Raw genomic sequence first — 15,613 nt, 5'->3', positions numbered from 1 at the left:
GTGTGTGTGCACTTTGGATGGGATAAATGCAGAGCACTAATTCTGAGTATGGGTCACCATACTTGGCCACATGTCACATCACTTTTTTACATGCTGATTTTCAGGGCACCTGTGAAGTAAACACACAACAGTACATTCCGAATAGTGCTGACCAAACATGCTGGATGACATAGTTTTTCTGGTGCATTTTATATCTGGTACTTTTCATGCAAATATTTCTTTGTGCTACAAAAGAGGAATGTGATGCAAAGGCTGCCACAACAGTTTTTAAATATATGAGCTTAAAAGTGGTGTAATAATGAATTTTATGCTAATTAAGTTGGGTATGCTAATTCTTATGAACACAAAGTATGTGACAAAAGTATGTACTTTACCATCCTTAGTGAAGTATGTATTTGTATATGTAGAGCGTAGTATCAGAGTCATTATAGTTAACTGAAATAATTTTTAAAAATCCCCCCAAATTTTTTTACATTTATTTTATTTTTACCTGTTTTCATTGTTTAAATATTTAGTAATGTAGTAAAATAACTAAAACAAAAATAAAATAAAATAAAAATGATTAAAATATATAGACATATTCAAAAAACGAATAAATTATAAAACATTTAAAACTAATAAAAATGACAAAAGCACATAACACAATTACTAAAACTAAAATTAATACAGAAAATATAAAAATAAAAGCTCATTCAAAATATGAATAAATTCTACAATAGTGTAGGGTTAATTTAGGATAATTGAATGATTTTTTCCTAGTCATCTCAAAGGCAAAAAGTGTCCCAATTTACTTGAATCCACCCTATAAATAATAACGCTGATCACTCACACTTGCAGTGAAGGAGTGAAGAATTCTCAGTCTTCTGGAATGTTCTTTGCCTTCCTCTAACATGTTGTAGATCCAATCTGGCCACAGCCATGGTGCTCTCTGTCTCTTGGTGATGATGTCACTCATTCTGCGGGAAGAATATAAACACTGTCAGAGAGAACAACATATCTCTATTTATTAGCAAGAACATATGCTCTACCACTGAAGTACACTACTTACTTATAGACACTTTGCACATACTCAGAGTCAGAATTGCTCTGAGCATAGATCTTCTTTCCCATTGCAGTTTCTGTTGCCAACACACACATCCCATGTATCATCAATAGTTATTATAACTAAACAATAAGCATAAGGCCTTTTACATTAGCATGCATGTACAGTAGCAGTATGCAAACAGCAAAACCCCATATTGTGCTATCACACTATATGGAAAGACTGAATGTACTGTACCACATATGATGTCCAAAGCACATAATGTTATGTAGCTAAAGCAGTTGAATGGCTCTCCGTCTATGTGCTTCTGCATCTTTTGAATCAAAATATCGGTTTGTTCATTCATCACCTCTAGGAAGTCAGAGAGGATGGAGAAGTGGAAGGTTGGAGTCAGCATTTTCCGCCGGTTACGCCACTTCTCCCCTGTGCTGTTGGAAGAAAAGTTGGGAAGAGTCAAGTCTGTGACCTCAACATGGCTTCACTACTGTAAAGTGAACATGGAGATCATTTTATATTCAATTTCGGTGTTTCTGGACTCTGCTGCATTTGGACAGATGGTCAGTGACCCTGTGTCCAGCGTGGCTGATTATAAACTACTGTGCTTTTGATAGACTTTGTTTGCAGTGCTTGATGCAAGCTGCTTTTGAATATGAGATATGAGATCTGCCAGTTTGGCAGGTGGTCCTCTACCGTATGTGAAACAAAGTTTAGTTTGACTTTAAATGTTATGACCTTTGAAGGACAGGATTGCAGCTTTTTTAAGATAACAGAGAGATATAAGACAGCAGTACTCTTAAAACTAGTTAAATATTAAGCGTGGTATCATTTCTAGCATCGCCAGTTGCAAATATAACAATGTTTTTACACATTATGTTAAAATTCTGGGTATGATGATTATTGTTCTGGACACTCATTTATTCAGGTAAAACAATAAACCTTTAACATTAATACTGCTCAACATATAAGCATAAATATAACCATAATAACATAGGAATGTATTTAACAAGTTTTTTTTTTAACATTTGTTTTTCACAAAACTGTATTTTAGATTTTTTTTTTAAATGTAATTTTTTTTTTATTTAGATATATTTTTGGTGGTTTTCTGAAGCTCAAACACAATTGTGCCGATATGCAAGATGCAAATGCACATGCATGAACTGATTTACACCTTCAATGCAGTGTACATTTCTTAGTCTGCCAAATACTGTACAGTACATAAATGTAAAAACCCTCAGAAAGTACTGAAATAACAAAATAAATATATTTTTTAAAATACTTTATTTATTTATTTTTCATTTTGGGTTTATGCACCTGCCTTTAACCATGATTTTTTTTCCAAACACTCCCCTCATCTACAATTGGTCGAAGAAAGAGATAATCCCGCCCCAAACTCACTCAATTGGTTAAGCCACTATTGCTGTGTCAAGCTGGTCAGATGCTCAAATAAACAAAGTCACAGTGTTTACACATGTTGGGTAAAATTAGTCTACAAATGAATGGCTTTCTTACAGTTTGTCTATTATTAAACTATATTAAGATGGAAGAAACTATTTAACTGAATTTACCCTATTCATCTACATAATACTTCTACAAATCATGTATTATGTTAACAGTATGCATTACAACAGACTGTAAACAGACTGTTTTCACAAAAACTGGTGGTAAACCCACCGTAGGCCTACCTGGTGAGCAGGCCTGTGCCGAGCCAGGGGTGCAGGAACCTGTATGAGTATGACTTGTCTAGGTGTCTAGAATTACTGAGGACCACCTGATGGGAAAACATAGGTTTGAGAATGAACTGGCAACTGTGAGGAAAATTATACAGAAGTAAATGGAAAGGATAAAATTTCAGAAACAGGCACCTCAATATTCTCTGCGTGATACAAGATCAGAAAGGGGACTGGACCCACCCACACCTTTGCTAGAGGAAGGTGTCTGTTTTCATTTGTGCCCTCAATAATCTGGTTGAAAAAATCTTCAACAGAAACACACTCTTATAAAATTGCAGTGTTAAATGATCGTTGTTAATTAAGAGTTGATGCTACTCAAAAAGAACAGTCTCTTACCGCCTGCATTGGTTTTAAACTGCAGTGCATTGCCAATGATTGGATAAGCGCCCGGCATTCCTGGAATTGGTCTCATTTCGTTCCATTTTCCTATATAATTTTTAAGTGGATGATATGTAGTAGATGCTAAAAGGAGTAAAAGAATGGCTGTGAATATAATCCCCAAGATGTATAATCCAAAAAGGACACCCATTTTGTTTGGACGAAGCTGGCCGCAGCTAATGCTCTGAAAGAAGCGCACAGGCTGCTTCACTGTGAACTTCAGACTTAACTGATTCACTTGCTTAGTACAAACAGAGAGAGAAAAAACACCCTAGGCTGATCAAACAGATGGCGTTATGATACATAACTGGGACGCATGCAGGTTATCTGTGGGTAAAGTGCCTCTCGCTAAAACATTAACAGACAGCAGTGCTAATGCAGCAATAGATAATGATCTGGCATATTATTGGTGGATATTTTGTGTGTCTGTTGTTTGTGTGTGTTGTGGTTTACTGGCACACATTCTGCTGTCTTTCTCCCACGAAAGAGCTCTGCCAAGTCTTTTGTTAAAGATAGAAAAGCACCTTTTACCCTGAATAGCCAATGGATTTAATTCTTCAAAATGATATTAAAGTATGATATTAGTGCGAAAATATTACCAATATTATTGGTGAAAATGAGACTTTTTTGATATTATTGTTAAGAAATTCAGGGAACAAACGTCTAATACTCTCTGTTGATCGCTGTGATATATCACTGAACCTTTGCCAAATTATATAACAATTTTATTGCAAATGACTCCACCAAGCAGATAAAAGTCTCAATAAAATGTTACTGAACCAAACAGTTTGGTAGAATTGCTATCACCGAAAAAGAAATAATTAGGCTATGAATCATTTTTAATCAACCTGTTGGCCGCAGACATCTATTTAAGCAGTAAAAACAAATACATATTATACTTTACATGATAAATGCATTAACTTACAATAACAAAAGATGTTTGGCATTCATCCTTCATAATTTTATAAAAGGAAATACCGGGGATGCTCCAGATGTTGAGGTCAATGTGAAGTCCATAAACTGTGACTGGACATCAGGTAACAAATTATACATTGAATCACAATCAAGTGATATTATGACAGTGCATATCAGTCAATAGTATTCATTATGTCTGGCTCATTAAGCTCTTTCGTGTAATTACAAAATTAACTACCCTGCTATTGCATGACAGGCTGAAATTTCTTCCTCACATACACTGGAAACCGGCTCAGCTGTTTCCGATGATTCTGGCCACCTGAAAGCAGACGGTATTGATGATTTACTCAGACTTGATGAAATATTTTCATTATGTGAATCTCTTCTCTACCAGGACTGTGCGTTATTGAACACGTTAATTAATCTCCAGTGTCTTGTAAATTGTAAATACAATAATTCTTTCAAAGAACTCACAAATATTCCTTTTAATTAAAACCCCTCTGTCATTGCTTATTTTTCTGGATCATTTATTTGTTGATTCTATGCAGTCTATGGAGTATAGACTGCAAAGTTAATTGGTTCAGGATAGAATTGTATATTAAGTAAACATAAACAAAGGGCAACTGATTTAAACTGTGACATTAACTAATAAAATGTTGTTTTTATATTAAATTAAAAATAATAAGCAGTAGCGCACTGACCTGTAGAGCCGAGCAGGGGCATGTTCCCTCCGTCTCCATCAGCGCAGGGTAGTCGCCTCCTGCTGGGTGTGATACACTCCAAGAACCCACTAGCTGTAGAGCTGGTGATGCCCATACTGAAGCCTGTCACTCCCATAGCTGTGCTCTCACCTAAGAGACATACAGAAAAAGCTTACACTGTCATCTTATTTTTCTTATATGACTTATTTTTAGGAAGTAAAAATGTAGAAGGCAAATCCACGTTACTGTATGTTTGTGTTGTTCCTCCTGCCACTGGCCAGATCAGGCACATACTTTGTACAAGTGACCCACCTTTGACAAGTCTTTGACTTGTCCTCATGTTACAGGCAAAATCCATGGGTGTGAAGGACCTTTTCATAGGGGTGTCGGACTACAGAACAAAAACATGGCATGAGTTACGTCTAACAATAGACTCCTCCGTATTTACCTCCTATTTCGAGCACTGTTACTACAGCAGTGTCTGAACCAGGAAAGTATCTATATCACTTCCTTGTCGGAGGTGGTGTCATGTTTCGACAAAGTTGTGTAGAAATGCAGTTTTGGTTTTGTTCTGTATTAAACTGCTGGTCACCTATAGCTATAACTGCCTAACATCTGATATCACAATGACTACTCCTGACTGTACGTGTACGTCGTCAAGACTTCTCTTCAATGTATGCATTGTCATCTGCAATGTATGCTGTTTTCATCCACACTACTGTACTGTAATCATAATTGTAGGGTAGATTTACTCTGAATGTGTGAGTAGTATTGGGCCGAGACAGCGACTCCAGCATAAGGGTGGGTTCTCTCAAAGGTGGGAGGTTGTTTACTGCGTGCATGACACTGGTAGCGCCGCCTCTTAGGATCCTTCCTCTGAGCTAAGAAATACAGAGAATGATTACAGCTTTGATTCTGTGCAGACGGAATGGCCAACCATCTTTAAATACACCTTTACTTACACAGATTGTTTTTTGATATTTTGAATTTTCTGTAAAAGGGCAAAGGGCAACCATGTTTACTGTTTCCAAAGTCAAGTCAGCCAGTTTGCCCCTTTCACCCATTTAAAAAACCGCTGCTATCTCTGTTTATAGAGATCAAAGTCCACACAGCTAGCTTTTATTTAATGGGATGCTGAAACACCTTTCTGCTTGTGAATTTACACAAAAGTTGTGTACAACTGTGGAAAGGTTTCAGATAGTTTTCACCATGATGTCAAATAAATTAAAATCTAATTCAAATGAGATAGCTATGCAAATATTCTTTTTTTTTGAGAAAAGCAAATGTTTAATCACTATAATACATGCTTCTCAAATAACAAAAAAAATAAACATTTATGAATTAATATAACCACTCCATCTGTCTGCAAGCACATAATTGTGGGATAACATTAACCATGAAGAACATATGTTCTGTCTTTAAAACCCAACCAGATGAAGTCATCTTTGTAGACAAGATGTTACATAAACATTTGATGCCTACCTAACGCATACACTGCTTGAAAATGCCATTTTTTTCAGGTTTTGAAAAGTCATATCTTGATGGTTGGTCAGTGGTCAATTTGGTTTCAATAGAGGTGTGAATGACAAGGTTAACATAGACTTTATCACTTATAACTAGCATAAGGCAGTGGCAAACGTTAAACCCATCAGATTGTGTTTGTGAAATATGTATGTTTCATGTATGTACACTACCATTTAAAATCAGGGGTCAGTCAGATTTGTAATGTTTTAATATTTTAATAAGTCTTATGTTCCCCAAGGCTGCATTTATGTTATTAAAAATACAGTAAAAATAGAAATATTGTGAAATATTATTACAATTTAAAATAGATTTTTTCTATTTGAATATATTTCAAAATGTAATTTATTCCTGTTATGGCAAAGCTGAATTTTCAGTAGCCATTACTCCAGTCTTCCGTGTCACATGATCCTTCAGAAATCTTTCTAATATGCTGATTTGCTGCTCAAGAACATTTCTAAAAATTACCAATTGTTAAAACAGTTGTGCTGCTTAATATTTTGTGGAAACTGTGAAACATTTTTTCAGGATTCTTTGATAGATAGAAAGTTCAAAAGATCAGTATTTATTAGAAATAGACATTTTTAAACAGTGTAAATGTCTTTCATTTTTATATCAATTCAATGCATCCTTGCTGAATAAAAATATTCATTTATTTCAAGAAGAAAAAAAAATCTTACTGACCCCAGACTTTTGAAAGGTAATGTATGTAAGTGTTAATAAAAATAAATAAATCAAGGTGGTGACACATGAATCTCTTCAGATAAGGCAGATCAATAGTCTGCTGGCCACAGTGATGCCAGTGTGGCTTGTTACCTGCATAAGCCTGGAAATAGGTGCATAGTATTCTTGCTCTTGAGACTCAGAGTGTATCTGAGGAAGCCTGTGACTCTGAACGGCACTTACTGGTGGAGAGGGCAGGCTTTCATTCACAGTGGATCTGCAAGAAACAAACCCAAGAACACAAAGTTACTCTAATTAGCAGTCTGCATGTTTACTCATTCTTGATACCCCTGCAGGAGCTCAAGGCTACTTCTGTGATTTTTCCAAGTGATGACAAGGTTAAAAGTGTTACAATTAATAAGGTGCAGTGCAGCTTGAGGGACCAATTTAACAAGCGCTTTTAAAAGAAGTCTGCATTTCAAAAGAATGCCTCGGCTTGTTATAACAGGACCCCAGTAGACCTTGCATTGAATAATCTGCAGCCACATATTCTGAAAGAGTTGCATCATGCATAAAGGAGTTGCTGCAACAGAACCTCTCATATCACATTCTTTACGTAAAACTTGTGAGAATAGAAAATGGTGCACGCAGAGGTATAGTTCACCCAAAAATTTTAAGAGGAATTAAGAATTTACAAAGAAATTGTGTAAAGAAATTACACTTCATGCAGTTACAATGAATGAGGACTACAGCTTTCAAGCTTCAAAAAGAATATGCTACAAAAGTGTCATAAAAGTGGCCCATATGTTTTGTGCATTACATTCTAGAGCCATATGATAAACAGACCAGGGTCATTAATTACAGTCTCCCCCTCCAGGGAGCTGTTGACCACCTCAACTGGATCAGTGAGTCAGAGAGCTGAACTTAAGAGCTGAATTGGTATGATTTGTTAACAAATCATTCAGACCAGTTTTTGTGAACTGTATGAACTGATTCAAATGCAAATATCTGACTCAAAACAACAATTAGTTCACAATTTGTTAAATTGAGTTGGATAATAACAATTGTCTTCTATAGAGCTGCTTTATAGCTGAATCAAATTTGTTTTCGTAAATAATTAAATCTGTATCATTAACACTCTTAATGAACTGTTATACCGCTGTGGCCCAGTAAAATACTACTGATAAATCCTTATGTGACAATTGGATTTATGTACAGTTTACCGACCTGAGAATACATTTTATTTGATAATATTTCAACAATCATGTCATATGTGTTTTCTATCCGCTGTTTTAGTGCTGGGCGGTATGACCAAAAATGTATATCACGGTATTCTATGTAAAAAAAGCCGCTAAAATGGGTCTGAAAGTTGCTAAATCTAGTGCTAAAGTCGCGCTCGTGTTTGTGAGACGCGGGAGCTGATGGCAGGGGGCGGTGGATATTTGTGGCGGTCAGTGTGGATATTGTGGATGAGTTCTTCTGTGTCATCACGTTCTATTAGTTCTACAGCTTCAGTTTCGGAACTTTCACGCTTAGTAACACATACAGCTGTTCCCTCACCACAGTGCAACAGTGAAAAGGGACCCCTTTCAAACAGTGTCGCGTGCGGTATTTTAAAAATAAACACCGGTATTCGGTATGAACCGGTATACCGCCCAGCACTACGCTGTTTATAATCAGAAATAGTGATGCCAAATTCACAAATAAATCAATCTTTTGATCTAATTGGTCAAATGTATTTGCAGAGCTGAAACGGTTCGAGGTTCAGTTTGATTCATTCAGTCAGTTCACATATTTGCAGTGGTTTCTCACACCGGAATAGTAACAGGATATTTTATGAGACAGAAATCAAAACGAGCGCTGATTGAGGTGGATATTTACCTATAATTCATTGCACTTGTAAATGTCACTTACAAAGCAGCTCTTTATTACATGCACAGTTGTGAACAATTCTGTACTGCAGATTGCACGATTTATATCAATTTATATCCAAAACAGTATTTAAAAACAATATAAAAATAAAGGCACATTTTTTGAGTGTGGGCCTGTGCCTCTGTAATAGTAAAAGGCTAGAAAGGCCCCAGTTCATAACTAATGAACTTTGCAACATTAACACCGTTATTGAATAATGACACTATTTTCTTTTTAGAGCTGCTTTACAGCTGAAATCACATTTCATAATTTAAGTACTTTAAAACATTAATGCTGTTATTTATTACTGTGAAGCTGCTTTGAAATCTGTATTGTATAAAGCTTTATATAAATGTGAAAAAAAAAAATGAAACGAATTAGATATCACTACTTTTTTCATTCACTTTCAAGATCAACTAGGGATAATAAATGGTGTGTCAATATTATTAATGAATAATTACTTTAATTTAATTAAGCTACTCCACACTAAGTTATCATATGGCTTTCAAAACTTAGAACATTGTGCAAAATTCACGTGGACTACTTTTATGACACGTCTATGATGCTTTTTTGTTATATTAAAGCTTTCTGTTTGTGTTCCACAAAGGAAAGAAAGTCATATGGGTTTGGAACAACATGTTCCAGTTCCTTTAATCATGTGTGCAGAGTTACAGCTCACAGTCTAGTTCCTCGTAAGATTTGGCTTCCGTTTCCTGTGAGGTTGTGGAACATTCGAACCCTGCCACTGAGTCTGGGGAGTCTGCGCTGGGCTGTGGGTTTCTGTATGAGTATACCGGACCCTCTCAGAGCCTGAGTCTTCACACACATCAACATGCTCGCTCCATCATCTGGGTCATACCTTAAGAGGAGCCAAGACAGATCACGTTCAGAAACAAGTCTTCAGTTGTTTTCATACTGATTTATCTGTAGTTAATATATTCCTTAATTCTGTTCCTTATTAAATTGTCTTTAAAAAATAGATATAGCAATAGAAAAACTGTTTTTGCAGGGTTAGATTTTGACTTGCCAAACTCCAAAAGACTTACAGGGCTCTCTCAGTAAATCCCTGATGTCTCTGTTGCAGTGGCTTTGCTTGGATTGTCATAACACCGTTTAAATTAATCTTGTAGGCACTTGAGACCTGACAGAAGAAATGACACATTCATAACACGAGGGCAAAGTAACAGGCAGGACTTCATCTTTGCAGCAAAACGCATCATGTTTTGGTAGGTTGTCACCTGTACATTATTGCTGCATGTTGACAGGAATGTGGTTCTGCTGCTGGAACCTCTGGATAACAGAAGATGATGTCCTTTAACTGGGAGTTGAGATGAAGGCGCTTGACTGGAGCTCTCTAATGTCCTCCTCTGCATTGCTCCATCTGATGCCAAAAAGAACATTAGGGATTTAAGGAAATCTCCAACAGTGCACTTAACTTCTGGCAGATTAGCAACTGAATTTCATTTTATTACTCCAAAATGCCATAGAGTAACACAAACAGGCATGGGGACAAACACAGTTCATGCTGATGCCTCAAGAATCCTATCATTGTTGAGTTTTTATCATTAATCATTATTTGTTACAATTTTTTAAAACATTTTTACATATTGTTTACAAGCTTACAACCATTTGAAATGCTTTGAAAAGGACAATTATCCTGCGCTGATGTATTTCCCATTGAAATTGAAGTTGAACATAAAGTTAGTGTGGGCCATATCAAAATGTTCACCCATTTTGATCAAAGTTTCCACAAAAATGTTAAGCAGCTCAACTGTTTTTTACATATATAATAATATTAAATGTTTCTTGAGCAGCAAATCAGCCTATTAGAATGATTTCCTGAAAGATCATGTGACACGGAAGACTGGAGTAAAGATGCTGAAAATTCAGCTTTGCCATCACAGGAATAAATTACATTTTATAATATAATAAAATAGAACAACATTTTTTAAAATTGTAACAGCGTTTCACAACATTAATTTTACTGCATGTTCGATCACATAAACGCAGCCTTGAGACTTTTCAAAACCAAAAAATCTTACCAACTCTAATTTTTTTAACTGTATTGTACATACATGGTCTAAAAGCTACAAAACTCCACTTAAGGGGTCTTTAAGTATGCAAAAGCTGTGTTGTGGTTCTTCACCCACCAGGATCTAATGATCAAACATGTACTGTTGGCTAATTCTGCTGGTTTAGTTATTCAGTAATTCAGACACACCCGGGAGCTGTTTCTCCCAGTACTTGTGTAAGAGCTCCTCCAGAAGGCCCACCACCTCCCTCCATGTGTCATCAAACAGCTCATCTGCAACTGCATCACGGATGCATGCATGAGGGGAAACTGGGGGGACTCCACCCCTGGGGGCCACGGATGAAGACTTCCTCCGATCCACCTCCTCCTCTTCCCTAAAGTCAAAAGAATTACACAAGTTACAACTAAATATTCCCTTCTGACAGAATGCCTTAAAATGGGTGCACACTATTAACAGTCCATTTATGGTGAATAAAACTGCTGCAGATAACAGAATGTAATGAGACAGTACAGCATTTGTAGAATTTAGATCACCAGGCAGTGACTGAATGTCTATTGAAGTGCAAAGAATTTTTTTGCTTCAATGGAAATCAAATGTAAGGTAGACTGGAGCCAATTTTTTCCACAAAGATTACTGAAATCTCACAGTGACTACAATGTTTGAGTCAAAGATCCAATTATTTGGATTTGTTTATTCACAGATTTTTTTTCCCCCCAAACGAAAATTTCAATATTATCATATTTTGGGGCAAGATGTCACATTCCTAATTCATATATGTTATAAACAATTTAAAATTGTATTATATTTGTAAGATAATAGTTTTATATATCTACTATATATATTTCCTTGAGCAGTACCAGCTGAAATGTTCAATAGATTTAGGAACAGCTGAAATGAATAGCTTTTTAGAAGCCAAGAATTTTCAAAAATAAATCTATTCTACGCTGAAAAAATTTCACTGAACTAAAAGGTGTTGACAACTTACCCCAGTCTTCCTTACAATTACGGTTTGTTCATGAAGCAAAGGCAAACATTTATGACAAATTTATGGTATGCTTGCTTATTAATCTAGTATATTAAGTATATGAATTTCAGGAAAAAAAAGTTCTAAGCATTTTGAGTAAAAGATAAATTGTGATGTACATTTCTTTTCCATCATAAGCCAGAAACTCCTCTATGCTGCCCTCTGCTTCATACACCTCCTCTTCCTCATTGAGGTCGAGTGAATGCTCATAGAGACGGGAGCTGGAGCTCCGGACAGACTGCTCACACCAAAGGCCCGGGGCCAGACTGCGGCCTGCTACATACAGCCTGCAGGCAGAGGGAGAGAGAGAGAAATGAGGGAGGAAGCAAATTCTCACCACAGCCAGGCCAGACAGATAAATGCATTGCCTGTGGACACGTTCAGTGCAGTGTCTTCATAACATATTGCATATTTTTTAATCAGGTGAGAGGCCTCCTCCTTGAGGGTTGGTTTTATGTGTTATATCAAATGTATAATGTATGATAGGCTTCAGTGCATATTTCAAAACAAGATAAGTGCAGTCAAGCAAAAAGAAAGAGCTAAGCCCAGGAAACAATCAATAGCGGGAGCCCATTAATCAGGAGATAAAGGACCCCACACATTTTTTGTAAGATTTTTGTAAGAATGACCTTAAAAAGTTCAGGAGTAACTCTAGAGATAAATATAATACTGCGATAAATTATATATAATGACAAGAAATTGTTGAAGAACATTAGTTAAACTTGAACTTGCATCTCTTCCTAAAATCTACATACAGTGCCCTCCACTATTATTAGCTCCCTTGGTAAATATGATCAAAGGTGGCTGTGAAAATAAATCTGCATTGTTTATCTTTTTGATCTTTCATTCAAAAAATTCACAAAATTCTAACCTTTCATTGAAGTAAAACAATTGAAAGTGGGGGGAAACTCACATTATGAAATAAATGTTTTTCTCCAATGCATGTTGTTGGTGATGAAACTAAAAAAAGAGCTTTTTGGAGGACAGATGGGTTTGGTGCAAACAGGGATAAAAAGTACCCCATGCCCACGGTTAAATATACTGCTGGATCTTTAATGTTGTGGGCCTATTTTTCTGCCAGAGGTCCTGGCCATCTTGTTCAGATACATAGTATCATGGATTCTATCAAATACCAACAGATAAAAAATCTAAACCTGACTGCTTCTGTTAGAAATCTTATAATGGGCCGTGGTTGGATATTCCATTAGGACAATGATCCAAAACAAACATCAAAATCAATGTGTCAAATGTGTCACTGAGCACAAAATGAAGCTTCTGTCATGGTCGTCCCAGTTCCCTGACCTGAAACATATAGAAAATGATTAGGGTGAACTGAAGAGAAGAAGCGCCAACATGGAGCTGTGGATCTGAAGAGATTCTGGATGAAGGAATGGTCTCTGGTCTCCCGTCAGGTGTTCTTCAAACTCATCAGGCATTATAGGAGAAAACTCAGAGCTGTGATCTTGGCAAAAGGATGTTGCAATAATTGGGTGCCAATAATTGTGACCAACGTGAACTAGAGAAAAACATTTATTTCATAATGAGATTTTCCCCCAACTTTCCATTGTTTTACTTAAATGATAGGTTACAATTTTGTGATTTTTTTGAATGAACGATCAAAAGAATAAACAATTCAGATTTATTTTCACAGCCACCTTTGCTCATATTTACCAAGGGTGCCAATATTAGTGGAGGGCACAGTATAAATATTATATTATATTATATTATATTATATTATATTGTATTATCCAAAAGTTTGAGGATGGTAAGATTTTTAAACAAGTCTCTTATGCTCATCAAGGCTGCATTTGTTTGGTCAAAATACAGTAAAACAGTAATATCATGAAATATTATATATCATAAACATTTTCTGTTTTAAAATATTTTACATTTTTAAAATTCCCCTTGATGGCAAAAAGAATTTTCAGCATCATTACTCCAATCTTCAGTGTCACATGATCCTTCAGAAATCATTCTAATATGCTTTTATGCTATTAATATTAATGTTGAAAACAGTTGTTCTGCTTAATATTTTTGTGGAAACTGAGATCCTGAACATTTTTCAGGATTCTTGGATGAATAGAAAGTTCAAAAGCATTTATTTGAAATATAAATATTTTGTAACATTATAAATGTCTCTACTGTCACGTTTAGTAAATTTAATGTGTCCTTAAATTTATTTTATGACACCTGACTTGAAGCATTTCATACAAAGAAGGTATTAAATACACTGCAAGCAATCAAATATGTTTGCTTGAAAATAAATGTCTGAGGATTCTATTCTTCCCTAACAAGTTTTACAGGCTTTTTCCAACCATTTACACTGGCCCTTAGCCAGACAGACCTCCATCACAGCTCAATGCCCTAAAAGGAGACTCAAGTAAACTCATTAACTCTCAGTGAACAACTATTAAATGGAACCACATATAAATCACAGAAAACTCTGTATACAGTTCAAACAATGAAATGATCCCTGTTGTGAGTTTTTAAATTCTTAAACCGAAGCAACTAATCAATTAAACGGCATATATTTGAGTAAACAGTAAATCTAACCCATGTATTTTTGTTAATTCAACTGTTATTTCATGTTGTTGAGGGGCTTACTCGCTATGGTCTTCTCTTTTGTCCAGACAGGTGGATGTGGAGAAGGAGGCGGTTCTGGCACTGGACTCTCGTCTGCAGATGTACTGAACACCCTCCTGTTTGGGAGGCTCCAATTGATTCCCTAAAATTCTGTGGTCAATGATGAAACACAACAAGACAGTATCAGCTAGCAGGGTTGTGCAAGCTTTAAAAATTAATTGAACATTCTTTTTCAATACTAAATCAATTACTGAATTTGCTGAAATTTATTTGGATTTAAAGTGGATGAAATAAAGCAATATCAAACTTGGGAAGAAACCAAAATACACAAAATAATGTTCTTTTTAGCAACATCATATGACCCCTTTAATTTGTAAACATTATAAAACTAGCAGTGATGGCTTGGGCAGTTTCTGTGAAGTAAAAAAGAGGCAGCGTTGTGTGATAGTGCTTTTATACAACAATTCAAATTACGTTAGTGTAGAAAACGGCTCAATATTTTTGTGAAAACAGTGATATTTTTCCCCCAGGATTATATGATGAATAGAACTTTTTTATTTAATTTATTGAATTTTGAAATTTAAAATTTACCTAACCCTTTCAGCCACAGAACAGTCAAATTCCTCTCACAAAGGAGCTGTACCTGAGATGGGGGGTATGTCCGTTCCACTCCTCACACTCCTCCTGCAGGGACTCAGAGCGGCTGCTGACTCTCCCCTCATACAACAGCTCATCCACAGAGTTAAAGAGCTGACGCACACGCTGTGTATTCGCCCGCTCAAACTCCTGCACACAAGCCAAACCAAACAATAAACCACTCAGTGCACAAAGCAAAGAATCCCACAGCTGAGGAGATGCATCTAGTGAAGCATTCAAAACAGTTAGACACATGCACTAAAAACAGGAAACTGGGAGTCTTTAAAATGATTCACAGAATAATGCCCTGATGTCTCTTATTGATCTAGCGTTAGTTACCAGGTGCATATTAATTGTAATAAATTGCAATGTTGTATGCTATTTAGAAATTCACTGAGAATTCATGTTACTTTCCAATTTAATTGCTGAACTTCAAGTGAAGTAGCACACAGGATACAGAATTCTAATTTGAATTT

At 36.0% G+C, this 15,613-nt stretch overlaps 2 protein-coding genes across 6 annotated transcripts in view; both read right to left on the bottom strand.

The window, feature by feature from the left end:
• The window catches only part of LOC107752071 (cytochrome P450 4V2-like), an 11,126-nt gene extending 7,665 nt beyond the window's left edge, over positions 1–3,461 (bottom strand). Inside the window, exons 1-6 of the mRNA XM_016567924.1 lie at positions 3,109–3,461; positions 2,905–3,017; positions 2,725–2,810; positions 1,280–1,470; positions 1,049–1,118; positions 830–956 (exon numbers count right to left, since the gene is read on the bottom strand). Coding sequence (XP_016423410.1) covers positions 830–956; positions 1,049–1,118; positions 1,280–1,470; positions 2,725–2,810; positions 2,905–3,017; positions 3,109–3,301 — 780 coding nt within the window. The 5' untranslated portion in view covers positions 3,302–3,461. The remainder of the gene's footprint in view (positions 1–829; positions 957–1,048; positions 1,119–1,279; positions 1,471–2,724; positions 2,811–2,904; positions 3,018–3,108) is intronic.
• A 501-nt stretch (positions 3,462–3,962) lies between these two features.
• The window catches only part of fam149a (family with sequence similarity 149 member A), a 20,221-nt gene continuing 8,570 nt past the window's right edge, over positions 3,963–15,613 (bottom strand). For 2 of the 5 annotated variants that reach the window (XM_016567707.1, XM_016567712.1), the window contains exons 4-15: positions 15,145–15,287; positions 14,523–14,651; positions 12,038–12,205; positions 11,083–11,267; positions 10,100–10,242; positions 9,908–10,002; positions 9,541–9,720; positions 7,104–7,227; positions 5,519–5,647; positions 5,079–5,157; positions 4,767–4,916; positions 3,963–4,384 (exon numbers count right to left, since the gene is read on the bottom strand). In XM_016567707.1, coding sequence (XP_016423193.1) covers positions 4,308–4,384; positions 4,767–4,916; positions 5,079–5,157; positions 5,519–5,647; positions 7,104–7,227; positions 9,541–9,720; positions 9,908–10,002; positions 10,100–10,242; positions 11,083–11,267; positions 12,038–12,205; positions 14,523–14,651; positions 15,145–15,287 — 1,602 coding nt within the window. In that variant the 3' untranslated portion in view covers positions 3,963–4,307. Of the gene's footprint in view, positions 4,385–4,562; positions 4,615–4,766; positions 4,917–5,078; positions 5,158–5,518; positions 5,648–7,103; positions 7,228–9,540; positions 9,721–9,907; positions 10,003–10,099; positions 10,243–11,082; positions 11,268–12,037; positions 12,206–14,522; positions 14,652–15,144; positions 15,288–15,613 lie in introns of those variants that run through there. The other 3 variants (XM_016567708.1, XM_016567709.1, XM_016567711.1) reach the window with 3 other exon arrangements.

The sequence above is a fragment of the Sinocyclocheilus rhinocerous genome, unplaced genomic scaffold, assembly GCF_001515625.1.
Source record: "Sinocyclocheilus rhinocerous isolate Xijiao unplaced genomic scaffold, SAMN03320098_v1.1 scaffold662, whole genome shotgun sequence".
Lineage (NCBI taxonomy): Eukaryota > Metazoa > Chordata > Actinopteri > Cypriniformes > Cyprinidae > Sinocyclocheilus > Sinocyclocheilus rhinocerous.
The sequence above is the reverse complement of the archived record's forward strand: the minus strand, read 5'-3'. Positions and strand labels throughout refer to the sequence as shown.